Source organism: Trichomonas vaginalis, chromosome I, assembly GCF_026262505.1.
Source record: "Trichomonas vaginalis G3 chromosome I, whole genome shotgun sequence".
Taxonomy (NCBI): Eukaryota; Parabasalia; order Trichomonadida; family Trichomonadidae; genus Trichomonas; species Trichomonas vaginalis.
Genome location: NC_067203.1, coordinates 22,255,415 through 22,280,718, shown reverse-complemented (window position 1 = coordinate 22,280,718; position 25,304 = coordinate 22,255,415). Strand labels below are relative to the sequence as shown.

At 29.7% G+C, this 25,304-nt stretch overlaps 14 protein-coding genes and 1 pseudogene across 15 annotated transcripts, besides 1 other annotated feature; 6 read left to right on the top strand and 9 right to left on the bottom strand.

Moving 5' to 3' along the window:
• Positions 1 to 140: 140 nt before the first annotated feature.
• TVAGG3_1030230 (structural constituent of cell wall) lies at positions 141 to 2,791 on the top strand (the record flags this gene model as incomplete). Its single annotated transcript, XM_001320869.1, has 1 exon — positions 1,263 to 2,711. One exon carries the CDS (start codon positions 1,263 to 1,265, stop codon positions 2,709 to 2,711), a length of 1,449 nt encoding a protein of 482 aa, XP_001320904.1.
• Positions 2,792 to 2,933: 142 nt separating this feature from the next.
• On the bottom strand, positions 2,934 to 3,666 carry TVAGG3_1030220 (uncharacterized protein; the record flags this gene model as incomplete). Its single annotated transcript, XM_001320868.1, has 1 exon — positions 2,980 to 3,657. One exon carries the CDS (start codon positions 3,655 to 3,657, stop codon positions 2,980 to 2,982), a length of 678 nt encoding a protein of 225 aa, XP_001320903.1.
• A 726-nt stretch (positions 3,667 to 4,392) lies between these two features.
• Positions 4,393 to 22,293: a mobile genetic element.
• Positions 4,467 to 4,924, top strand: TVAGG3_1030210 (uncharacterized protein; the record flags this gene model as incomplete). Its single annotated transcript, XM_051255164.1, has 1 exon — positions 4,467 to 4,924. A coding segment is annotated over one exon (458 nt), but the record flags the coding sequence as incomplete, so codon positions are not given.
• TVAGG3_1030200 lies at positions 5,685 to 7,781 on the top strand (annotated as a pseudogene). The gene has a single exon. A coding segment is annotated over exon 1 (2,097 nt).
• On the top strand, positions 8,393 to 9,151 carry TVAGG3_1030190 (uncharacterized protein; the record flags this gene model as incomplete). Its single annotated transcript, XM_051255163.1, has 1 exon — positions 8,393 to 9,151. The coding sequence occupies one exon, from the start codon at positions 8,393 to 8,395 to the stop codon at positions 9,149 to 9,151; it is 759 nt and encodes a 252-aa protein (XP_051080737.1).
• On the top strand, positions 9,278 to 10,123 carry TVAGG3_1030180 (uncharacterized protein; the record flags this gene model as incomplete). The annotated part of the gene is made up of 1 exon (XM_051255162.1): positions 9,278 to 10,123. A coding segment is annotated over one exon (846 nt), but the record flags the coding sequence as incomplete, so codon positions are not given.
• On the top strand, positions 10,367 to 10,798 carry TVAGG3_1030170 (uncharacterized protein; the record flags this gene model as incomplete). The annotated part of the gene is made up of 1 exon (XM_051255161.1): positions 10,367 to 10,798. The coding sequence occupies one exon, from the start codon at positions 10,367 to 10,369 to the stop codon at positions 10,796 to 10,798; it is 432 nt and encodes a 143-aa protein (XP_051080735.1).
• TVAGG3_1030160 (uncharacterized protein) lies at positions 11,949 to 13,106 on the bottom strand (the record flags this gene model as incomplete). Its single annotated transcript, XM_051255160.1, has 1 exon — positions 11,949 to 13,106. One exon carries the CDS (start codon positions 13,104 to 13,106, stop codon positions 11,949 to 11,951), a length of 1,158 nt encoding a protein of 385 aa, XP_051080734.1.
• Positions 13,394 to 14,261, bottom strand: TVAGG3_1030150 (Prim-pol domain family; the record flags this gene model as incomplete). Its single annotated transcript, XM_051255159.1, has 1 exon — positions 13,394 to 14,261. A coding segment is annotated over one exon (868 nt), but the record flags the coding sequence as incomplete, so codon positions are not given.
• On the bottom strand, positions 14,521 to 15,186 carry TVAGG3_1030140 (uncharacterized protein; the record flags this gene model as incomplete). Its single annotated transcript, XM_051255158.1, has 1 exon — positions 14,521 to 15,186. The coding sequence occupies one exon, from the start codon at positions 15,184 to 15,186 to the stop codon at positions 14,521 to 14,523; it is 666 nt and encodes a 221-aa protein (XP_051080732.1).
• TVAGG3_1030130 (keratin-associated protein family) lies at positions 15,785 to 17,950 on the bottom strand (the record flags this gene model as incomplete). The annotated part of the gene is made up of 1 exon (XM_001320867.2): positions 15,785 to 17,950. One exon carries the CDS (start codon positions 17,948 to 17,950, stop codon positions 15,785 to 15,787), a length of 2,166 nt encoding a protein of 721 aa, XP_001320902.1.
• Positions 19,231 to 19,863, bottom strand: TVAGG3_1030120 (uncharacterized protein; the record flags this gene model as incomplete). The annotated part of the gene is made up of 1 exon (XM_051255157.1): positions 19,231 to 19,863. A coding segment is annotated over one exon (633 nt), but the record flags the coding sequence as incomplete, so codon positions are not given.
• Positions 20,152 to 20,771, bottom strand: TVAGG3_1030110 (uncharacterized protein; the record flags this gene model as incomplete). Its single annotated transcript, XM_051255156.1, has 1 exon — positions 20,152 to 20,771. A coding segment is annotated over one exon (620 nt), but the record flags the coding sequence as incomplete, so codon positions are not given.
• Positions 22,294 to 22,388: 95 nt separating the features above from the next.
• On the bottom strand, positions 22,389 to 22,974 carry TVAGG3_1030090 (uncharacterized protein; the record flags this gene model as incomplete). The annotated part of the gene is made up of 1 exon (XM_051255155.1): positions 22,389 to 22,974. A coding segment is annotated over one exon (586 nt), but the record flags the coding sequence as incomplete, so codon positions are not given.
• Positions 22,975 to 24,354: 1,380 nt separating this feature from the next.
• Positions 24,355 to 24,784, bottom strand: TVAGG3_1030080 (protein of unknown function, DUF4108 family; the record flags this gene model as incomplete). The annotated part of the gene is made up of 1 exon (XM_001320866.2): positions 24,355 to 24,784. A coding segment is annotated over one exon (430 nt), but the record flags the coding sequence as incomplete, so codon positions are not given.
• Between the last annotated feature and the right edge of the window lie 520 nt (positions 24,785 to 25,304).

Sequence of the window (25,304 nt, the reverse complement as noted above, 5' to 3'; positions counted from 1 at the left end):
TTATGAATTCATAATGAAAAATTGAGGAAGTGAAAAATATCAGTTCGACTCTCTAATACCGTTATTTATTGTTTGAATAATGCTAGCACAAACATGAATTACACAAATAAATCAATCAAGCTTAATTTTGGTTCCAAATCGTTTTAACAAAAATGAGAATGTTTAATCCCAGTGACCATAAATCATAATCAAATTGAACCTAGAAACATCTTTTGAATTCAGGTAGTTTTATACTGAGCAACTATTTGAATGATCATTCAATCAGAATGCCACCTTTCAATTTTTTCAAAACATGGCAAATAATTAATGACTTCCAATAAATATGATGGAAGAGGTATTGAATATACCGATCCATCTAAATCAGTTCTTGTCAAATGCCCTGAAAGCCTCAGTGGAGATGTGGAAATCCTTCAAAGTGTAAAAATTATTAGTGGTGGCAATAGTGAGGTAAATAGTCCATTTTATGCATGCAGAGGACTAATTACATCAATAAAATTTGCAGCCTTAAGTAAGTGCGAAAGTATATGCAATTTTTGCTACATCAAGTTTAGTTTCTGCTGATCTAAGTCAATGTCAAAATCTTCCATATCTAAATTATTCAGTATTTAAACAATGCAGAAGTTTATCTACATTCTATTTCCCGCCAAATATTAAAGAAATTAAATCAGGATGCTTTAGTGATGATGATAAGTTGAAGGTTATTAATCTTCCTGATTCTGTTGAAATTATTGATGGATATGTTGCTGCTCATGGTTGGCCATTTGTTGGTACAGGAACTACATCTTTTAATATCTCTCCTAATTCGAAATTGACGACATTAAGATCTGAATGCTTCGCTTCTGTTCGTTGTTCAAATATCTTTATTCCAAAATCTGTAACTCGAATTGATAAATCTATTTTTTATTCTAGCAATATTGCAAGTGTTACAATTGATAAAGACAATACTATTTATAGGACTGATGGTAAGTCAATTTATTCCGGAGAGAATAATAGCACATTGGTTGTAGTTGTAAGAAAAAACATTGGTCAATATATTATTCCAGACTATATCAATATTTGATGGATGCTTTCGATCATGTGAAGTTTCGAAAATTACATTACATGAGCAGATAAGTAACATCGGCACATGGGCTTTTGCACAAACAGGTATAACATCAATAAAGATCCCAGAGTTGGTTACTAGCGTTAAGATTAGCTGTTTTGCACATTGTATTTCTTTGCAATATGTGAATCTTTCAAATAAAACAACTACAATTGAATATATGGCATTTTATAATTGCCCTAATCTTCTTGAAATGAAAATACCAGAGACTTTGACTTCTGTTTCTACTGCTGTGTTTTTCAACTGCATGAAGTTGAAATTAGATGTCAGTGATAATAAACACATTAACTATGTAGACAATATGCTGTTCACCAATGAAAGAAAATCTTTATCAGATTATTTCGGTGATGATCCTAATACTGACTTAGTAATTCCAGATGGATTGAATTTGGTTGGATATTCAACTTTCAATGCAAAGAAGTTACGATCAATATCATTTAATGGCGCATCTTTAATTCAAATTGATAGACTAGCTTTTTATAAATGCACGCTGGAGAAGATCACTTTGCCATCAAGCCTGAATTCAATTGGAGATCAATGTTTCCAAGGCTGTCCGAATCTCAAAACAGTTGAGTTTCCAAATAATGAAGTTCTTACCATTATTCCAAAGAACTGTTTCAGTGGTTGTACGCAGTTGCGGAATATAATATTACCATCTTCTATTACAACTATTCGTGAACGAGCATTTGGAGACTGTACTAACATAGGAGATATTGGATTATCAGGAACACAGATCCAAAACATTGACATATTTGCATTTGTTAACAGTGGAATTACGTCTTGTGATAGTGGAAAGAACTTATTGACTTTCAATTATGGAGCTTTTATGAACAGCAAAATACAATCTTTAACTGTTAGCACTAGCTCCATTCCAGAAAACTGTTTCTATAATTGCATTTATCTCACTTCTATTACATTCAACAACAATATCGCTTCAATTGAAGCATCTGCATTTGAAAAATGCGTTTCATTGCGAGAATTCGTTATCCCGAACAGTGTAACAGTAATTAAGTCATTTGCATTTAGAAATTGCATATCTCTTAATAAAGTTTCTCTTTCTTTGAACAGTGTCCTTTCTGAAATATATGGAGGAACTTTCATAAATTGTCCACAATTAGTATCAATAAAGTTAAATTCAGAAGATAGACTATACAGATTTAGTAATGATGCCCTAACAAATTATGAAGAAACAAAATTAATAACATTCATTCCATCAAGCCCCATTGATACATATATTGTTCCAATGACAATGACATCTATTGGAAACTATGCTTTTATGTCGTGTTCAAATTTGGTTAGAATTCTTTTTAGCGGAAACAATATTCAATCAATAGGCCGAGAATCTTTCAAAGATTGTACTAAATTGGCATTTCTATTCATTACAAGTACAAGCCTGTCAACAATAGGTGACAATGCCTTTGACAATACTCCTTATCTTAGAAAATGTGGCGCTGTTCGATGTGATGCATCAAAAACAGATATCTTTCTTCAAAAAAACATCCCAACTATTTCATTTAGATTAGATTGTAAGAATGAATATGTCACATGCTTGCAAAAGTCATCTTACTCCATATCAATTTTATTAATTTCACCTTTTATTCTCATGTAAAAAATTTAATAACTATGTTGATAATTATATATTTGATTTTTTTTAGTTCAAATACAACGTGGACAATTCATGATCTTTGAGCTTGTCCTAGAATCCTTTCGAATACAATAATTCTTCCAAATCATTTTCTGATTTTGATTCGAAACTATTATGAATCAAGATCCCAGAGATACACTGAAAGATAAAGTAAAATAAATGTATATACGTAAAAATTTTTGTTAATCTATATAAAATTAATATTTAATTACAAACAAAAATACAAAACATCTTATTCATTCTCATTAAGGAACTCTTCTAAGCTTCTAACTGTAAGAGAATTCGTGAGAGATGACTCTTTTGATATAGGAACTTCTCTCTTTGAAGATAATTTAACTTTCTTTTTAAGTTTGATTCCAAATTCATCAGTATTACGCATTCTAGCAGATGCAGTAACTGGACGTGGCGTTTTCGGTCTATGGGAAGAAACAAAGGGATGTGGAATGTAAGGTTGTGGATTTTCAAAACCAAACACATACGTTTGCACGTATCCATTTGGAAAATCTTTTCTTGTAGAACGGGCGGTCGTAGGATGCTCCCTTGTAGTTTGACTTAATTTTGAATCAAATTGACTGATTGACATTGGCGGCTGAGCAGTGCTAGACATTCTTGAGGAAACGACACCCACACGACGCACTGTTGGCATGTTCGCACCTTCTAATATATTATCAGTTAAATTTAATTTGTTGATTCGTGTTGATTTAGCTGATTTTGGTCTAGAACTTGCTCTAGCTGACTTTGAACGCGATGTAGCTAATGCAAATGACTTTCTTTCCGAGGCATTTAAATCTAGTGCTGAAATTTTATTAACTGAGATATTAAACTCTTCGTTACAGTCAATAACTATGTCAAATTCGCAGCCAAGAGGAATATCAAACTGTTTCTTCGTCCCATTTTTAGAATCATTCATCAAATTTTGAACGAAAAAGTTTTTTTTTCAGTCGATATACGTTAAAATTTTTAAATCTTTATTTAATTGATATCAAACGCTTAACCTAAACATATGTATCCATATTTTTTCGATTAAATACTCAGAGCTCTTCAATAAAATTGAGTAGTATGATAGGATGGGTTATGTGACTTTTTTTGTAAACGTAAGAATTCATACAATATTGAACGATTTTGTATCATTATTTTTAACATTAATTTTAAAATAATTTATTTTTTTATTCTTACATAAATGACCCAACAAGTAAAACCAGATAAAATAGATTATCGAATTTTAGAGGATGGTGTTCCTGTTTATATTCAAAGATTTAAAGGGAAGCAATATTATAGAATTGTTAATCCTGAATACATAAAACATTTATTTAAAAAGGAAGACTGTGAATTATTAAACGTTAATGAATATGAAACCAATAAATCAAAATTGAAATATAAATATATTGGAAGTGATGAAAGATGCAAAGATAAAGATAAAGTTTATACAGTTTCATATAATGAATGGAAAACCAATAAGATAAGAAAACATTTAGGAGATTATGGTAAAAGTTCTGAATTCTTTAAATCTAGTATATACGAGAGAGTAAAAGAAATTAGAAATAATTATTTTCATGAATAAAAAATAAACTTTAAAAATTCATGTCTTACATTTTTGAATAATTTATAAAAAGCTTTTATTCCTACAATTCCTATATTACCATTAATAAAAAATTAACTTCTTACGTAAAATTAAAACTAAGTTAAATTTATTTTTTTATTTTTTTAATTCGTAAGAAAATGAGTATAACAACTAATTCATTGAAATCTTTAAAGTTCACTAATTCAGAATTAGAAAATATTTTAGAAAATTTTGGAGACGGTTCTTATCCAACATATATGCAGAATGTGAAAGAGTTTTCCAGATTGTTGAATGAATTTAAATATAACGGACCAATTACTAAAAAGGCTATAATGAGATATTTATATCCCAAAAAAGTTGAAAAACAGGAGAATATTCCTCTTTATGGTCCGGAGGACCTGGGCTCAGCGAGCCTTGAAACACCTCCTGAATATTTTGAAGAAAAAATTAAACAAGATGAATATTATAACGATGAGATTGAGAAATTGGAACAATTAAGAAATGAAATAGATGAAAGAATTAGTGAATTGAGAAATGCTGAGAATGAAGTAGAGGGTTTAATGAATATCCCAGCTTCAGAATCAGAAGTTCAAAAATCACATGAGGAAAGATATAAAAATTACTTTTTGGAATCTACTAAAAAATTTATTAGATGGTGATATTGACGAAACACTTTCAGAAGAAGGCACAAAATTTATTCATAAACATAAGCTTCAGTTTATTGACGATGGAGATTATCCATGTATATTACTTTCACCTCCTCTTGATTCTGAAAAATTCAAAAAAGCACTGAAAAATGTAACATATGCAACAAATACGATTAAGAAAGAAGACCATGATATTTACACAAATTATTATTTAAATAAATGTACAGGTGTTGATCAAGTTTTTGATTTGTTCGATAAAATATCAAAAGAAACAATTGGTACATATAAAATTTTATGCGATTGTGGTTTCATTATTGAAGATACCAATAATGTTTCATATGAAAGAACAGCACCGAAGGAAGACGAAGTTGAAAGGTCTATACCATTCGTTATTAAGAACATAAAAGATATGAAAACTTATAAACATTATATTTATTCATTTATTTCAGAAAAAATGGAAGCAACCCATAAAACATCATCTCATCATTTTATAGCTATTCATACATTCCTTTTCAAAGTTGTGAAATTAAATAAGACAGGAATTAGATTTAATGTATCAGGGTATGCATTCTTGAGTAAATTAAAATGCATTCGTCACGTCGCAGATGATAAAAATTTATGTGTTCTTAATTCATTTTATGGACTTTAGCCCTGGACTCTCTGAGTCTCGGACTTTAAAAAAAATAAACTTTATTTTTATTTATTTTTTTAATTTTTATTCTTACATAAATGAACAAAAATGGAACAGCTAAAATGAATGATAATCAAATAAGAGCCGAAGGTAGAAGGTTATTTAAACGCTTCTATAACATTCCTGATGGTGTTAATCCTAAACTCGTAGAAGTTATTTAAATGAAGCCATAGATGCATATGAAGGATTTGACATTTCATCAGAAAGTGAGAGGTTAGCAAGAATGTTAAACGTTAATATTGATTTTTATTATTGTGACCCTCAACCAGAAGACGTAGACATTAACAAGGTAGACTTTCCATTAGTGGAATCAATAATGATAGATCCAGAATTTGAAACAGTAAATATTTTATTAACACAGAGTCCATGTGGAAAACTTCACGCTGACAGAATAACAGACGTTGAAGCACTCACAGGATATAAAGTTTGCCCCTTTTGCAAAGAAGAAGTATATTCTATCCGTGATGATCCAGAAAGGAAAAACCAAAGAAGATTTTTAAAACATTGTGAGAAATGTAAAGAAAATAATGGAAGATTAATTCAAGACGTTCAATTGCAAAACACACAACAACCATATGCACCACATATCACGAAACAGAAGATATATCAATGGCTATTAGCACATAATTTGCAGGAATATTATCAACCGACAAGATATTATATTACTTTTGACTTCGAAACATTAGAGACTAAAGAAGAATTACAACTTTCTGAGTGTGCAACTTTGAATGCTTACTTAAAACCATTCATGGTATCATCAACGGTTAAATTAAACGATAAAACATATACGAGGAATTTTTGCTTAACTTCGAGTGATTCTTTTATTTCTGATTGGATTGAGTTTTTATTTTCAACCTGTTCATTAGTTGCTAAATCAAATATTGAACAATATGAAGAATTAATGAAGTCGCAAACGGTGGGGACTTTGTCTCATACATTAAATGAAAAACAGAAGGAAGCATTTAAAGAACTTCTAGATGAAGAATTCAATAAAGTGAATATCATAGGTTTTAATTCGGGAAAGTTTGATTTAAATTTAATTCTTCATGATTTAAACACTGCAAAATGGAAAATAAAATCAATGCTGGGTTCATCTTCACAATTTAAGCAAATCATTGTAAAGAAAACAAACGTTTCATATGAATTGAGATTTATTGACATCAGAAATTATATAGCGGGTGGGACATTAGACCAATTCACTCAAGATTTCGGAAACAATAAATCACGTGTTAAATCCTTTTTCCCTTATCAATTCATCACATGGGAGAATTACGAAGAAGAATTATATAAAGTGGAACCATTCACTCAAGATTCATTTTATTCAACATTAACTCAAGAAACTATATCAGATAGTGATTATCAAATATATCTCAATGATGCTAAAAATTTTAAGAATAGATTAGAATATTTTATTCATTATTGCAATAAAGATGTTGAAATTATGATTGACCCAATCGATAAAATTATTGAAGAAACATTTGTTTATAAAATTGATATGCTTCATAATCTTTCTTTATCATCGAATGCTTCAATGATTCGTTACGCTTTAGCATATAAAGACTTTAATCCTAATGAAAAATATCCTGAGGAAGAGATAGAATCAAGTTTTGAATTAACGAAAAAGTATTGGAAATATAAAATTGAATCATATAAGAAACAAGATGAAAAAGCAGAAAGGGATAGTAAAAATAATGTTTCAATGGATGATTTTCAATACTATCACGATTTAATCCTTTCATCTAAATGCAAAATGTGTGGTAAAGCGTTTACATATGCAAATAAACCAACATTGGATAGAATCGATAATGAAAAACCACATACCAAAGAAAATTGTCAGTTAATGTGTTGTTATTGCAATGTCGTAAAATCAAATAAAGATGAAGATGTTCAACGTTTAAGAATCAATTTAAGAAATTATGCATTAAAATATAATTTACCAATGACTTTAGATTCAGTTGAAGCTTATCACATTCTCCGTAATGGAATTACTGGTGGTCTATCAAATGTTCAACATAGAGTAAATCTTAAAGGAATCACGCACATTAATAAACTTTCATATAATCCAGAAACTAAAACTGTATCAAATGAGGACACCACCAACATTATGACTCATTTCGTTGGTGTTGATTTTAATTCATTATATCCTTCATCATTTTCATCTAATCCTCATGATTTCATTCAATATACTGACCATAAAATGTATATGCCGGAAAGATTGAATGGTGTTATCATTTGTGATACAGCAACAAAGAAAGCAAAAGCACTGGGAATAATTAAGAAGAAAAATACTTTATTCGTGGCTGAAGTAAAGGGTCACATTGATGAAAAATACATTAATGATTACATAAACTTTTTACCGATAATAAGAAACTTAGATATTATCACAGATGAAAAAACAATTGGCAGTTTTATGTATAATTACATGAAATCAAACAATCTACCAGTTGACCAGAAACAGAGAAAATTAACTCAGTTAGCATCAACATACAGCCAATATCAACCATTTTCTTCTTATTATCTTTGGTATCTAATAGACAGATTTCATTTTATCATTGATGACATTCAATCAATTTTAACATTTACTAAAAACACTTGTTTTAATGAATTTGCGAACAAATTTATGAACGAAAGACAAAAGGCTGAATTAGAAGGAAATAAAGGAAAAAGTTTATTTTGCAAGATTTCACTTAATGGATCATATGGTTACGATGCAATGAATACACAAAATTACGCAAAGACTAAAATAATGAATGCACAGAAGGCACGCGTTGCATGTATGTCAAATAAGTTTAAAAACATAAGAGAAATAGGTGAAGATACATATCAAGTGATGCTCAAAGATAGATTTTATAGATGTGATACATGTTTACAAGAGGCATTCTTCACTTTAGATAATGCTAAATACTGGTATTTGGTTTTCATTTATGATTTTATGTATAAATGCATGGATGTTAATCGTTTTCATTTCATTGAAGGTGATACTGATTCATCTTATTGGGCAATCGCTGGCGACCCAAATCTTCCTAACACTCAAGCATTTCAAGCAATTGTTACCGATAAACAATTTTATGATAAAAACATTTTCAAATTCGCACCTTTTGATTTCTTCTGTTTTGATGAGAAATTTAAACCTAAATTAAAGAATAAAGCTGAAGAAAAAGCACATGAGAAGAAGTTATTGGGTTTAGCAATTGAGAAACAAGGTGATAACATGGTTGCTTTATGTCCTAAGTGTTATACATCATTCAATGGTTCAATTGATGGACGTGATTTTAAAAAGATTGCACAAAAAATGAAAGGTGTTAGTTTACGACAAAATAAACAATTAACACCTAAAAATTATTTGGATATAATAAATGATAAATTGATATTTGATGGTCAGAATATTAATTTACAACTTAAAAACGGGTCAATGACTCGCTTAACAATCGGTAAGACTGCATTAACAGGAGCACACACTAAGGCTGTATGTTGTGAAAATGGATGTTGTATGCCATTTATTTAATACAATTTAAAATTTAATTTTTAATAAAATACCACAGAAGAGACAAAAGGAACCGTTAATGATGGTTTTGATACTATGATTCAAAGAGGCGGGCACCCTTAAAACATTGATTTTATTTTTATATAAATGAATAACACAGATTTAAAAATTTTAATTGATGATTTAGTATTTAATCAAAATTTTCTTAATTATTATGATTTAAAAGCATATCTCCAAAAATATAATAATAATATAATGGGTGATGATATGGAATATTATTATCCATATTATAAAAATGAAATTTTGAAATATCATAATAAAATAATTTCTGAAATTAAAGACAAAATTAAAAATAATGAATATATAAAGGGAAAAACTAAATCACAGCTTAAACAGTTGAAAGATTTCAAAAATAAAGTATTAACAGAAGAAGATATTGATGAATTATATAAATTATATAATCCCGAGCCGCAAAAGCCAAAGGAACAAAAACAAAAGGAACAAAACACCCAGGTCCTTCAGACCATAAATGATGCACAAGCTTTAATTTATGATTCATTAGTTAAACCATATTCAGCCCGACTTTTAAATGAAGATCAACTTTTGGAATTCATCCTTCAACATAAACTCGAAGCGGGAAAGTATATCAAACCTTTATATACAGCATATTTAAAACAAATGAATAAAATACATCCAGAATTAATGAAGGGAGGATTGAATTCCAAAATCAAAGCAGATAAAATTAAACCACTTACAACACCAAAACCTCCAACAGTAGTACCTCCTCCTCCTTCAGTTAATCCTTCATCATTCACTTTATTATATCCATTTCAAACATTTAAGAAGCAAAAAGATTTTAAAAAGGATTTCAAGATATTAAATAAACCAATTGACCCGAAAATTCAACCATTAAAGGAAAAATTTAGTCGACCTTCATTTGCTCCATATCCATATTCATACGAAATCGATCATCTGGAATATTCAAAAGGAAACGTTACTTATTTATTTGCCATTAACATTAACACTAGATATTTATATTGCATTCCGGTGAAAGGGAAAACAGAACAGGAAACAAGAAGAGCTATTCAATACTTACTAGATCATGAAAGAGTAGATAATATCAGGGGTGATGGTGATAAAGGATTTCAGGCAGCTATGGCTCATTATTTCCCACAAATTAATTTTTACTTTTCATCCTCTCCATATACGTTTCATAATAAAATAGTTGATGCGGTAATGAGAACTCTTAGAGATGCGTTAGGGGTTAACGGTCAGATATACTGGGATGGAAATCATGACTCCATCATACAGCAGTTAGTATATTATTACAATAATACATGGCATAGAACTATAAACATGAAACCGGTGGAAATGAAAAATGATATTTCAAAAGAATGGGAATATATTAGAAAGCAAATGGAAAAGTTAAATGATGTTAAACGTGAACAAATTAATTCGGGGCTCATGAATTTTAAACAAGGAAATAAAGTTTTAATTCATCTCGATTATGGAAAAACTGATAAATCAATGACAAAAAGAAGACGAAGATTTGACACAATAGCTGAATTTGTTAGATATATTAACGGCAATGCATTAGTTGAAGTTGACAAGAAATTAATAGAAATTCCGATTTATTTTATTACTCCATTATATTTAAATAATATTTAATTTTTTATTTCGTAAGAAATGAGTGACAACAAAGCAGTCAAGAGTCCAGACAATGAATATAAAAAGAAACTAAACGGAATTAAATCAAAAATATGCTATTACAAAAAGAAGTCGCAATGCGGTGGGGTTGAAAACAATAAAACTAATGGAACTGAAAACGATAAAGAGAGGAAAGAAATAATCGAAAAATTAGAAACTTACCGTTCAATCATTAAACTGAGTGAAGCAAAAATAAAAGAATTTAATAGAATAAATAAATTGGTTGGAAGAGATGAATTTAATAAAGATGAATTTTTAAACTCTATCCAAATTTAATTTTTATTCCTCTTCGACAACATCTCTCTTTCCATCATTACTGCATAACCACATTTTCTCAATTTTAGTGGTTTGTTATTTTTAACATGTTCTTGCATCATTTTTATCATTTCCTCCCTTGTTATGATTCGTGGTAAATTTTGAGCTTGTGGGGTATTCATTTATGATAAAAATAAAAATTTAAATTATGCCGTTCTAAAGTTTGTGACAACATGACATTTTGACAACATCATGGGTTATTCAATAATTAATTATTTTTGAAGAACTGAAGGGGTCACCAGGTCACCAGGTCACCAGGTCATTTAACTTCTCTGAAAAAATGTGACAACATGACATTTTGACAACATCATGGGTTATTCAATAATTAATTATTTTTGAAGAACTGAAGGGGTCACCAGGTCACCAGGTCACCAGGTCATTTAACTTCTCTGAAAAAATGTGACAACATGACATTTTGACAACATCATGGGTTATTCAATAATTAATTATTTTTGAAGAACTGAAGGGGTCACCAGGTCACCAGGTCATTTAACTTCTCTGAAAAAATGTGACAACATGACATTTTGACAACATCATGGGTTATTCAATAATTAATTATTTTTGAAGAACTGAAGGGGTCACCAGGTCACCAGGTCACCAGGTCATTTAACTTCTCTGAAAAAATGTGACAACATGACATTTTGACAACATCATGGGTTATTCAATAATTAATTATTTTTGAAGAACTGAAGGGGTCACCAGGTCACCAGGTCATTTAACTTCTCTGAAAAAATGTGACAACATGACATTTTGACAACATCATAGGAGGAAGGCAAAAATAAATTCCAGTCATACTTTATAAAGCTTCATTCACAGGTATTTCATCGTCAGTAAATGATTCCTCATTATCGTTTGGTTCAATTTGTTTATATAATCCTTTCATTTCTTCTTTCAAAACATAATACCATGTTTGTTTACCATCTATTTTTCTTTGTTTCCTTTCACATTTATCCTTAATGCTCATTTGAAAGTTTTTGTCTTTCATGTCTGATGGTTTGCAGAATAGAGCATTTTTACACGTCATACCTGCACATAATTCATCATAATGTGTATTTATCCATTCATCTAAAGGATTTGTTGATAACTCGATTAAATCTTGTTTGGCTTCAGTCATCGGTATGATTCGTACATTAAATGATGAAAGGTCATATTGCATAAAATATGTTAAAAGGTTATCATAAAATTCCTTTGTGCATGAATCCATTAAATTCTTGAAGTAATCAAATTGACCCTTGAATTTACCATTAACCCTTAAAACTACGTATCTTCTGTCTCCAACTTCAATTTTGACAGGGTAGACGTTGTTAGTTACGAAAATGAAGTTTGCAACGTTCTGTGCTGTTCTTCTGGGTTGATTCTTTTCATTAATTCTAATCTCATTATCCGTAATAATTGATTTCAAAGCGTTGAAGTTTGCGAGTCTGTCTTCACCTACATTCTTGAGTTCATTAAGTACAAGAAACATTTTATTTTCAACAACTGAGTTGAAATTACCCGTTAGCTCACTTATTTCAGTAATGTTTTTACATGAATAACCAGCGAGAAGTTCAGAAATAATGTCTGTGAATCTGTTTTTACCTGTTCCCTGAAGTCCTTTCAAAATAATTGCTGTTTCATTCTTGATTCCAGGATGTTGAATCATTGATGCAATCCAGCCGAGAAGGTATTTATACACTTCATCGTTATTATCACAAATGGCTTCTTTAATGAAATTCATAAACATCTCAATTTTTGAGTAATCTGGTTTTTCGAGAATGTTGTATTTATAACCCTGAAACGTTGAGAAAACATCTGGAGAATCAGATTTAAAGCAAACACCCTTAACGGTTAATGAAGACAATTGATTTAGTAGTACATCCCATGCTGTTATGGTTTTACCTTCTTCTTTAAATAATTTAATCATTTTGAGTGACTCTTTCATGTTTGACTGAAGAACAAATGATATTTGATTCATTTTGTCGTGTATGTTGTAATCTTTCTGAATGAAATATTTGTTTCCACAATCTACAAAACGAATTACACGTGATAAATCTTCAATTACTTCAGAACTGTTTTTATACTGATGATTTTCAGCCTTGCGTCTAATATCTGTTATCAAAAACGAGTCATCAAGTTTGATATCAAATGTTATTTTTGGCTTACGTAATAAAGGCAAAACGTATTCATCATAATATTCCTTTTGATAAAGTTTTAGAATCTTCACTAAAACAAATGGAGAAGTCATTAAATGTGCATATCTACTACGTGCTTTTTCAAAATTACTTTTTGCATTTTCAGTTAAATTGCAGAAATTATAAACGTTATCGTATGCTTCATTAATTAAATGATTAGGTAACGAATTAATAGCTTGAAACAGTGTGAATAATGTAACTTCTTTTTCTAAATTCATGTTTCCACCGTCATTATGTACTTCAAAATCACAGATGCCATCAACTATGCTCTGGGCAAGTTTATCGTCAATGTTTACATCTTTGTTTTCATTCATTATACTCTTTATTTCTTCGTTCTTCTGTTCAACTCTTACCTTAATATTCAAATCATTTAATATATCATTCACTGTTCTAGTTAATGTTGAATCATAACTTCCACGAATGAATGAGTATGTATTGATTGGTTCTGTTGCATTCTTTCGAACTCTTGAATCAGCCATAACCACTAATGAACGCTTTGAATCATCAATAGAAGTCATGATATCAATATCATAATCATTGCAGGAATAACATTTAATCATTCTGTTCGAGGTTGAATAGAAGAAATTAGTGTTGCAATAAATGTGAAGACCTCCTGATGCAGTTTTAACGATAACATCTTTATCCGAAAGTTTTGATAAAATGTCTTTTCTAACTGTTTCTTTAAGTTCATCATTGTACGATTTATTGATATCAACATCTATAATCGTTAAATTTGATATTTTATTTACTAATAAAGCCATACCAGTTTTCCTTCCTCTTCCTCCATCATGTTTGAGGTAGTTATGTAAATCAATCTTGTTTTCACCAATTCTTTCGTTGAGGGTTTTAGTTTCTGCCACAACTAATTCCTCAGCTAATGAATCAATAACTTGTTCATCAGAAATGATAAAGTTGCTGTTGTTGTTTGTTGCCGTCATTTATATAGGAATAAAAAAATAAAAATAATTTTAAAACTAACTTTATTTTTGGACTGCATCAAATTTTCGTAAATGTTGTCAAAATGTCATGTTGTCACATTTTTTCAGAGAAGTTAAATGACCTGGTGACCACCTGGTGACCCGGTGACCTCATCAGTTATTCAAAAATAATTAATTATTGAATAACCCGAAACCATTAACGTAAACATTAACGTAAACATATATTTCTGGTCGTTTATGATAAAAATAAATGGTTCATTTACTCACAATATTTTTGTACAGAATGACCCCAAACTTTTAACTTCTTTTCTGCAGCTTCAAATGCTATCTTAGCGAGTTCATATTCTCTAAATTCTCTCTTTAAATCTTCTTGTTCCCATTGGTCTAGTTCGTATGGAGAATCTCTATAACCATAACATATCTCACGTTCATGTTCTAATTGTTTTTCGCACATTTTTCCAACTTCTTCTTCAAACAAATGTTTAGCATTCTCTACTGTATCTTCGAGTTCTTCTTCATCTAATTTCTCATGAACTTTCTTGTCTATGGAGTCCATAATATCTTTGACATAAAATGCATACTTTACAGAGCACCATTCAGCAACAAAATGAACGAGGTCAGGATGTATGTAAATACCTTTGAATTCATTTATAACGCCCTTAGCAAGCTCATAAAATGCTTGTTTTGAGGTTGAGCCACTTTTGGCTCCACCGTATTCTTTCAACCAAAACTCAAGAATTTCCTGCATTTTAGCACTATTGAGAAATCTGTTTAAATGGTTTAACTTTCCTGCTTCTCTTGCCATCTTTGTTGCATTAATGTAACCATCCTTGTCTCTACGTAAGACTTCAATACTATTATAAGTGCCTTTTGTGAATGTTTCGCCATTAGATTTGTTTGTGAATGTTTTTGCTTCGACTGACATTTCTGTTCTTACATACAAAATAAAAAAATAAATAAAAATAATTTTAAAACTAACTTTATTTTTGGACTGCATCATATTTCCAGGACTGTTGTCAAAATGTCATGTTGTCACATTTTTTCAGAGAAGTTAAATTACCTGGTGACCACCTGGTGACCCGGTGACCTCATCAGTTATTCAAAAATAAATAATAACTGCCTTCCTCATTTCCCACTATGTTGTCAAAATGTCATGTTGTCACATTTTTTCAGAGAAGTTAAATGACCTGGTGACCACCTGGTGACCCGGTGACCTCATCAGTTATTCAAAAATAAATAATAACTGCCTTCCTCATTTCCCACTATGTTGTCAAAATGTCATGTTGTCACATTTTTTCAGAGAAGTTAAATTACCTGGTGACCACCTGGTGACCCGGTGACCTCATCAGTTATTCAAAAATAAATAATTATTGAATAACCTGAAAACATTAACATTAACATAAACATTAACATAAACATTAACGTAACCATTAACGTAAACATTAACGATAAAATATATTTCTGCAGTTCATCCATTACTTCATTACCTAATTAATTACAGACATAAAATATATTTAGTTCATTCAATAAATGCGGTACCATGCGAATACAGTCATAAATGGTGGCATATAATCTTCACCCAAGCCTGTTGGATTTGTTGTGAAAGTATGGACATGATTTCCTCCTGGTTCAGTTGGTCGAAAAGTCTTTTTTGCCGAATGGTTATAATCTGGAGATAAAACGTCATTGCCAGCATAATATTCTGAGTTGTATAATGGATGGTCTCTTAATGAGTGGCTATGGTCGCCAGAAAAGTTTGTAGTTCCCGTATGAGTGTGCGGTGGAAGGTTTGCTTCTTTAATTTTCTTCGAACCACCTGTTTCCTTTGAAGAGTTTGCACAATACAAAAACCTGTCAACTATTTGTTCCCACGTACCAAAACCCAGAACTGTTGCGGGATTTGTTGAATTCATTGACGTATATATAGAACCAATGGGGTAAATCATCTCAAGAATTGTATTTAATCCATTATGAATATTGAATTTATTATATAATATTGAATTTGGGTGAGTATTTAAAACTAGTCTTGTTATCAATATTAACGTATTATTTTTGAAAATTGCTTTTCTAACATCTTGAAATTTTGTGATTTCAGACCAGTTTCTTCCATCACTACTGATATTTACTAAATCACCACATCCTAAAGCAATGAAATACCCATCAATATAAAATAAATTAGTAAATCTATAATTTCGAGTAAGTTTTGGAGTGAATGAATAAACCAATTCCCAATTTGATAAATCTTGTGATAAATAAATATGTCTGTTATAACTTACAGGATATGAATAGACCATTTCACCTGAAACGAGAACATAAACATTTGATCCATAACATAAAGCTTCAATGTCTCCATCAGCTTGAAAAATTTGTTCAAATTGACCTTGTGGTATTGAAGATGATCTATAAATTTTATCATTTTGTAGGATAAAATACATGCTGTTAATGTAATACCACTTACTTGTATAATCAATTTTCAAATCTGATGACATCATACTAAACATATAATAATTTATCCCATCCTCACTAATGAAAATTTGATTGACTTCATAAATTAGTACCCATTTATTATTAACGCATCTAATAGGATTATTTGGAAATTTAAATTTAGCATCTTGATTTAAATTACATTTGAACCATTGGATACAATCGAATGAATAACAAGGGCAAAAATCATCTCCAACCGTTATCATTCCCATAAATTTACCGTTATTATATTCAACATATAAAATTCTTGGATTAATGATTGGCTTTCGTGTATCAGGATTCCAAACAGATGGAGTAAATGATTCATAGTTTTTAAAATCATTTGTTTTAAAATAATAAAGCACTCCACCTATATAAAATAAATACATGGTCACTCCATCGAAACATATCCATTCAAAAGAATCTATATCAAAGGTTTTATCTGATGATTTCATAAAATTTAAAAATGGTGGAGTAAAATAGACCTCTGATTGTTTTATTTCTTCATTAACAAATGATATATCAGCTTTCTTTGCTAACTCAGTATTAATGAATGAAATAACTTTTTCCTTATCTGCTTTCTTCTCTAACTCATTGTTAACATAAGTTTTATCTGCTTTAAGGTCTAAACATCCTGAAACCCATCCTGTATCAGCTTTAGTTTTTAAAATCTTTGATGTCCATTCATGATACCATTCAACCATTTCTTTAATTTCATTATCTTTTTCATTAACATATTCCTTATCTGCCTTCTTCATTAATTCACTAGCCATAAGTCCCTTATCTACCTTCTCCTCTAACTCACTGTTGACATATTCCTTATCTGCCTTCTTCATTAACTCACTGTTGACATATTCCTTATCTGCTTTCTTCATTATGTCATTTAGGAAACCTTTTATGAATTCCTCATTTAAATTAAATCTTCCAATCTTCAAAACTTTGGGAAATGCATTTAATGCGTAATATCTTTGTTCTTCTGGTGGAATTGATGTTATATCATCCGTTATACCTTTAATTTTAGAATTCATAAATAAAATTTCTTTTATATTTGATATCACTGCACCACCTTTGCAAACGAATTCGAAATGTTCATTTTTCAATACTATCTCCAAATCTCCATATTTCAACCTTTGCGTTTGTTCTGCCGTCTTTGAATTATATGCATATGTGGCGTATGTAATGGTCTGAGGGACCTTAAGTTGTTGTGGTTGCTGTTGTTTAATCATTTATTATGATTTAAAAATAAATATTTAATCCGTTATCTCATCACCTATTTTTTCTATTTGAAATTGCCATAATATTTCATTCATGAATTCTAAATCACAATCAAATAGGTCAGTTATTCTAAATTTAATATTTGATAAATCTTTTGAATGAAGAATAAATGAATTCCCGGATAATTGAAACGGATATGATAAAGAAAATGTGTTTAAGTTGATGGATAAAATGTTTTGTATTGATGGGTAAGAGTTAGGGTCTAATGTTTGATGTGAAAATCTCATTGGGGTATTAACTTTATCACATTTGATTAAAATGAAATTGGAACCAGTGTCAGAATACAAAACATCCCCAACATCTTTTTCAAAATTTAATATCCCCAACAATGAACGAAGATGAGGAGTACAAAATTTAATTTTCAGCGGAAATTTAATAAGGTTATTTATTTCATCAAGTTCAAAAAGTTTATCAGGTTTTGATTTAAAATTTTCTTCATACCATACGATAAATGATTCATTTAAATAACTTAAAATCATGTTAATATCCCATTTCGTTATCACATTATTTATATACATATCATACGTTTTTTCATGGTCATCTTTAATAAATGATATATAATCTGAAGGGTCTAAAAGAATGGGATTAAATTTACCACTCACAGAAACGAGAGTAACATTATAAATTCCGCTAACTGTTAAATTTAATTCACAGCTATTATTCGAAATAATATTGATAATTGACATTTTTATTACGATTAAAAATATGGTAAAGCGTTATTTTCCAGTGATAAATAAAACTAGAATAAGATTACCTCAAGAATTCATAAATTCAACGAATAAGAAATTCATTCATGTTATAAATTTTAGTGTTTTCAGAAAATATGAGTCAATGTCATATTCATCATCGGGTTATATTTCACTTCATTCAAATTTAGTTCAATCAAACCCATATAATGACCATTTCATAAGATTTTCAGATGGTATTAAAAATGTAATTGATAGATTAAAATATGAACAGATTGACAATATCGAATTTTTGGAATTTTGGTTTAAATATCCGATGGAAAAAAGATTGAAGTTAAAGATAAAGCTGATACTATAACAAAAACAATTACAATGACCGATCCAGATAGTGGGGAACAAAAAGAAATAAAACAAACGATAGAAACTGGTGAAAGGTCAATTATTATTGATTATGATTCAAAGGATTATTATTCAATAATGTTAATGCTTGAATATTAAATGGCCTTAACAAAGAATTTTTCAAGTGATATTTTATATTCATCAACTATTTTATTATAAATATCATTATATGTTAAATGAAGTTCAGTTGTTGTTCCGTTCTTTGATATCTTAATTGTGCTAATATCCTTTATAGGATTTATTTTTGCAACTGTTCCGCAGCATGAAACCTCATCATCTATGAAAAATTGAATCTTAACGTCTGAATCTTGAACATCACAAAGAATGGCGATAATGTGAATTAATGATTCATAAGGTAAAATAATTAAACCGGATTGATCAATTAAATTTATTATTGAATCATAATTATCAGTTATTATATCACGGTAAATTTTCATTAATTCAGAATTAATGTCTATTTTATATGGCGCATTGCGACTGGAATCGTAGATTCCTGGGTTCTCGATGTTTGATGAAAGAGGTGGGGGGTATGTTGGATAAGTGGGAATTTCAACAGGTTCTTTACCGGGTTCAGATAAAATGATTGGGTCTCCATTCTCCTCATTCTTCGGTAAGTCACGAGTTAATAAATTTGGTTGAGTTGCTGACCTTGTTAATTCAGGGCTAACATTAACTTTAACATTTTGAATAATTCGTGATTTATCATCATTTACGTTATAACCAACCGTAATCTCTGCTTTTGCGTTAGTGTTCTTTTGACTTGTGAAACGTCTTCTCATTTATAATTGAATAAAAAAAGAAAAATATATTTAAAGTTTTATTTAGTTGTTACGGTAATATCCCAAGGTTCATCATTGTTTGCTTATACTTTCTTTGTAACTGCACCAATTATGTTATTGATATTGCTTTGAGTTTCTTCCAGTCTTATTTTATCATTTACAATATCTTTAATCATTTCATTACATGCATTCTTAAAACCATCTGATTTTTCTAATTTACGTCTATCACTTTCTTTAATTAAATCAAAGTTATAACCTTGTTGAGAATAAAGTGGTTTCTTTATCAATTCCTTGAACGCTTCTGAAAGTGAAGATGAAGAAATTCTTGCCACTTGAATTGGTTTAAATTCTGCTTTCATTGCTTCTTTCTGTTCATTGAACACTGGATCGAATAAAGCAACTTTAAAGAATTTCTTAGCTGGAATTTCAGGTCTCAAATTTGCATATTGACCATCAAACTGATTAGAATATCGTGGTAATCCATCCGGTCCTTCTTCAATAGCGTTTAATTCTTCATTGAAATAAGAATATGGATTATGACGGTATGAATTAATTGGACCATGTTCACCTTCTCCAATGTATTGTTTAACAGCTTTTCCATTTTCATCAAATTGCATAGGATAACGTTCATTATATGCTTTACGTTTAGGATAATCCGTCATTGTTAATTTATACCCATTTATGACTTTAATATTACCTTGACCATCAGTAACGAAAACTTCATTTATACCATCAGGCTTTCCATTTGGACCCGTAATGTCTGCTTCGTGTGCTTCCCAATTTGGACCATGACGTTTGGCATATGCTTGAGCTTCTGGTAATGTTAAAACATTTCTCATTTGTTTAACATCTTTTTGAAGACCAGCAACAATATGAACTAATTCTTTCATTCCGTCTGGAACTTTCATAGTTCTATTATATGCACCCTTTTTGTTTGTCCCTTGTTTTAATGGAACCTGTAGAAGATTTGCTATTTCTGTCATGTTTAATTATAAATAAAAAATAAAAATTAATTATAAAAAGTTAATCAAATTTAACACCTCCTTTATTTAAATCAACTATTATTTTTCCATGTTCACCTAATTGCTGATATTGTGTGTAAAGTTCATTAATGCTCATTGGTAAATTCACTTGATAAAGCATAACGTTCAACTGTTGACGACTAAACCCACTGAAAATGAAAAGGGTTGATAGATTTGATTTAATGTTTGTGCTTAATGCTTTGAAGTATTGAACAGCCATGAAGAATGAACACTGAATGTGTCGGCATTGAGTTAATAATTGATTAAAATATGATTTCTCATTTGTTATTAGTTTTGATTTCACGCATCATCTAGAAAAATGAGTGAATGCAAAAATTCTCTATCAAAATTTGAAATAGAAAGTGTTTCAAATAATTCATCCCGTTGTTTATCAATAATTTTATCCTCTAATCCTTGCTTCTTGATTGTATTATATAATTCTTTATACATTAAAAAGTTTTTTAAATAATCTTCTGCTTCTTCTTGTGATAAATAAATAATTGGAATTTTGATTAAATGCTTTAAAGATTCAAATGTATCATCTGAAGGTGAACCTGAACGGTTGATATAAATTAACACATGTGAATGGGGGAAGTGTTAGCAATAATGATAATTTGTTTTAATATCGTTAATGTTTTACCTTTATTTTGTTTACCAATTGCTGCAGTGATTGAATTTAAGTAACATTCAGAATATGGAATTTTCATTAATTTTTCCTTAGATAGAGCATTTCTATTATCACTCAATGCTTCATTAATCATATCATCTATGTGTATTATATACTCTGCTAATTCTTCAGAATTGAAATCCATTTAATCAAAAATAAATTTATAATTTTAAACATTTCTATTCATCAATATTTCATCATATGAACTTCTATACTGTGGTGGTGTACCTGTTGGATGATATTTCAAACCTTCATCCGGTGTCCATGTCCAATACGTAGTCCTAGTAAACCAAACCTGAGGAGGATTTGTCACTTTGAACAGTAAGTGTCATTTTCACCCTGAATGATTGGATAAGCTTTCACTTGTACTGTAACTTGTGATTGAAAGTTTCTAATCCATCAAAGAATATACCCGCTCCATCACGTTGAACTGGAATAGTGCATAAGAATGAAGTTTGGTCTTTCCATGTTCTAGCTAATGGCGTGCCATTATCATCATTCAGTGGTCTAGTTAATGAGTCCTCGTATTCTTCTGTGCATTCATTCACTCCATCTAAATCAGAAGCTTGAAGCATACGTGTAAAGAATATGTCCCACTGTGGTCATCGCTTGATCGGGGAAGTTTCTGGAATCTATAGTGACCTGAAGACCTCGAAGCATTGGATTTTCTAAAACCGTTCTTTGCATTGCATTCTTCGGAAATGTTAACACAACATCTGTAACATTATGAAGAGCGTATGAGAAATCTGAGCTAATACCTTCTGGAGTGATGCAACCTCCATTTAGTGAACGAACGTCAATATGTTGAGCTGGAATCATGAATGGATCTTCCTTACTGAATAAACGTGGTATTGCTTTAACTGATTCTTCAATTAAACCGTATCCTGGTGTAATACATTTATCCTCTAAAACTTCCATCTTTGTGCATGAAATAATAACGTCATCAACTGTTGCGTCAGCAGATGTAGCGGCTAAGCTTGTAATTAATTTGGCAGGAAGTCCGATTTGTTGGAATTTGCGATCATATTTATAAACATGATTCATAATCTTTTCATAATTTTCATCAGTTATCTTTTCATAAACATAATTTTGTAAATCAGCAACTCTTAACGGGTCAACCTGACAAAATACTAAAGTATCCCTGAAAACATAATATTTAAGAATGATTTCACCAAATGATTTAGGATAATCATCGAACGCCTGAAATGCTAACAAATCATTTACCGGAATAATCATATCAAAAGTGATATCAACTTCTTCATTTGCTTTCTTGAAAACTTCTGAAGGGTCAATATATTTACCACATACTGAGTTATCATATTTTTGAACATTATTATATAACGAATGAACAAACTTTTTAACTTTCCTTTCTGATTTTGGTTTATATGTTGCAAATGCGAAAGATTCACGGGCGCAATCCATTTGAAGATAACCAGCATCACCTCTTTCAGTTTCTACTTCTAATTGTTTAAAGCTTTGATTTGATGATTTGTAACCAACGAATAAACGCATGCATTTAAAAGCGGCATCACATGTGAAAGCTTTATTTGAAACTAGAGTTGCTTTAACTTTGCGTTTAATATATGTGTCACCTAATTGGTTCACATCATGAGCCGGATTTGTAATTCTTAAATGAGTTTGTTTATCATCAAAATATGGAGCATCAGAGTCATAGCATGAACTTTCAAGTTCTCTATAATATCTTCTACCGTCATTCTTTGCGAATATTTCATTTATCTTTTCGAATGAATGAAACACATTTCCATTAATTGGTTTAGTGTTTGGCACTAAATAGTTAGTCGTCATTTATTAATAAATAAAAAATCAAAATTAAAAGATGAAAATGAATTTTTAATTTTAATGAAATAATCAACTATGGCTGCAGGTATATTTAAGAAACTGTGGGATAAAGTAAAAAGAGGAGCGCATAAAGTTTGGGAAACATTGAAGAAGGAGCAAATTGGATATTTAAGAATAAAGAAGCAATTAGTGACGTGCTGAATCAATAACACCAAAAGCTGCCCCAATAAGAGAAATTTTAAATAAAGGAGAAAAAGTTTATCAAAGACTACAACCGATACTAAGATAAAAATAATATTTATTTTTTCCACTATCTACCTCCTATTTTATTAAGTATTCCTTCAGCAATTCCACCAATTGCGTTACCTGCTTGTGCTCCCATCGCCGGATTACCTGCTTTAGTACCTAATACTCCACCTATGATAGTTCCTGCCGTTTTCGCTACTGGTGCCAAAAAGTTTGCAACAGGTTTAATAACCTTTTTATAAACCCAACCGCAGCTTTCTTAATTCCATCCCATAATTTTTTAAAGAATCCTGCCGCCATTTCTGATTTAATATTAATTAAAAAATATATTTCATCACTTATATTCTAATTTTTATTTAATGATAAATGAAACCGATTTTAAAAATAAATGAAACAGAGGAGGAAGAAATAAATGAAAGTGAAATGTTCAACAAAAAATAAACGTTGTTAAACCAATTACTGAAATAAAAATTTTTTCATCTGTTGAAGAATTTAATGACTATTATGCTAATAATAAAAAATTATTTGAAGAATTGACAACATGTAAATTGAATAAAATGTTTAAAGTTGATGGATTCAAAATTTCAAAAATAAAAGGAGTGGTTAGTTTGAAATCTATTCCCCAATCAAGAATCACCTCATTAATGAAAATAGATGATTTAACAAAAAGAATAGAAATTATTGAAGAGCGAATAAATCAAATTATTGATTTCATAAATCATGACTCGTTGAGCCCGGGTCCTTAAAGCCCATCACTGAGTTCAAGGTTATATTCATCAAATATTTCATTATTAAATGCAACTTCTGCTAGTTTATTTATTTTTTCAATACGATCATTTGAAAGTCTATCGTTTAATTTTTTCTGAAGTTTTTCATTTTCTAGTTCTGAAACTTTATTTGGATGATATTTAAACTTGTTAAATTCTTTTTCCTCAGTTTTGATCATTAATTTACAAAGAACTTTTGTGGTTGGAATTCGTTTAAACCATTTATCATTAATATTTGTTATAAATTCAATATCTGGAATTAATTCCCAAATTTTTGCATTTTCAATTAATTTATTATCAAATGCAAAAGCAATGGGTTTAATATTATGTTTACCTTTATAATATAAACTTTCTACATAATCATCGAAATAAACATCTACTTGTTTAACATTTTCAAGAATTGGTGAAAGAGCATCCATTAATTGATTGACGGTTACGAATCTTGATCCACTCATTTTCATACAAATTAAAAAAATAAATTATTCAAAAATGTAAGACATGAATTTTTAAAGTTTATTTTTTATTCATGAAAATAATTATTTCTAATTTCTTTTACTCTCTCGTATATACTAGATTTAAAGAATTCAGAACTTTTACCATAATCTCCTAAATGTTTTCTTATCTTATTGGTTTTCCATTCATTATATGAAACTGTATAAACTTTATCTTTATCTTTGCATCTTTCATCACTTCCAATATATTTATATTTCAATTTTGATTTATTGGTTTCATATTCATTAACGTTTAATAATTCACAGTCTTCCTTTTTAAATAAATGTTTTATGTATTCAGGATTAAGAATTCTATAATATTGCTTCCCTTTAAATCTTTGAATATAAACAGGAACACCATCCTCTAAAATTCGATAATCTATTTTATCTGGTTTTACTTGTTGGGTCATTTATGTAAGAATAAAAAAATAAATTATTTTAAAATTAA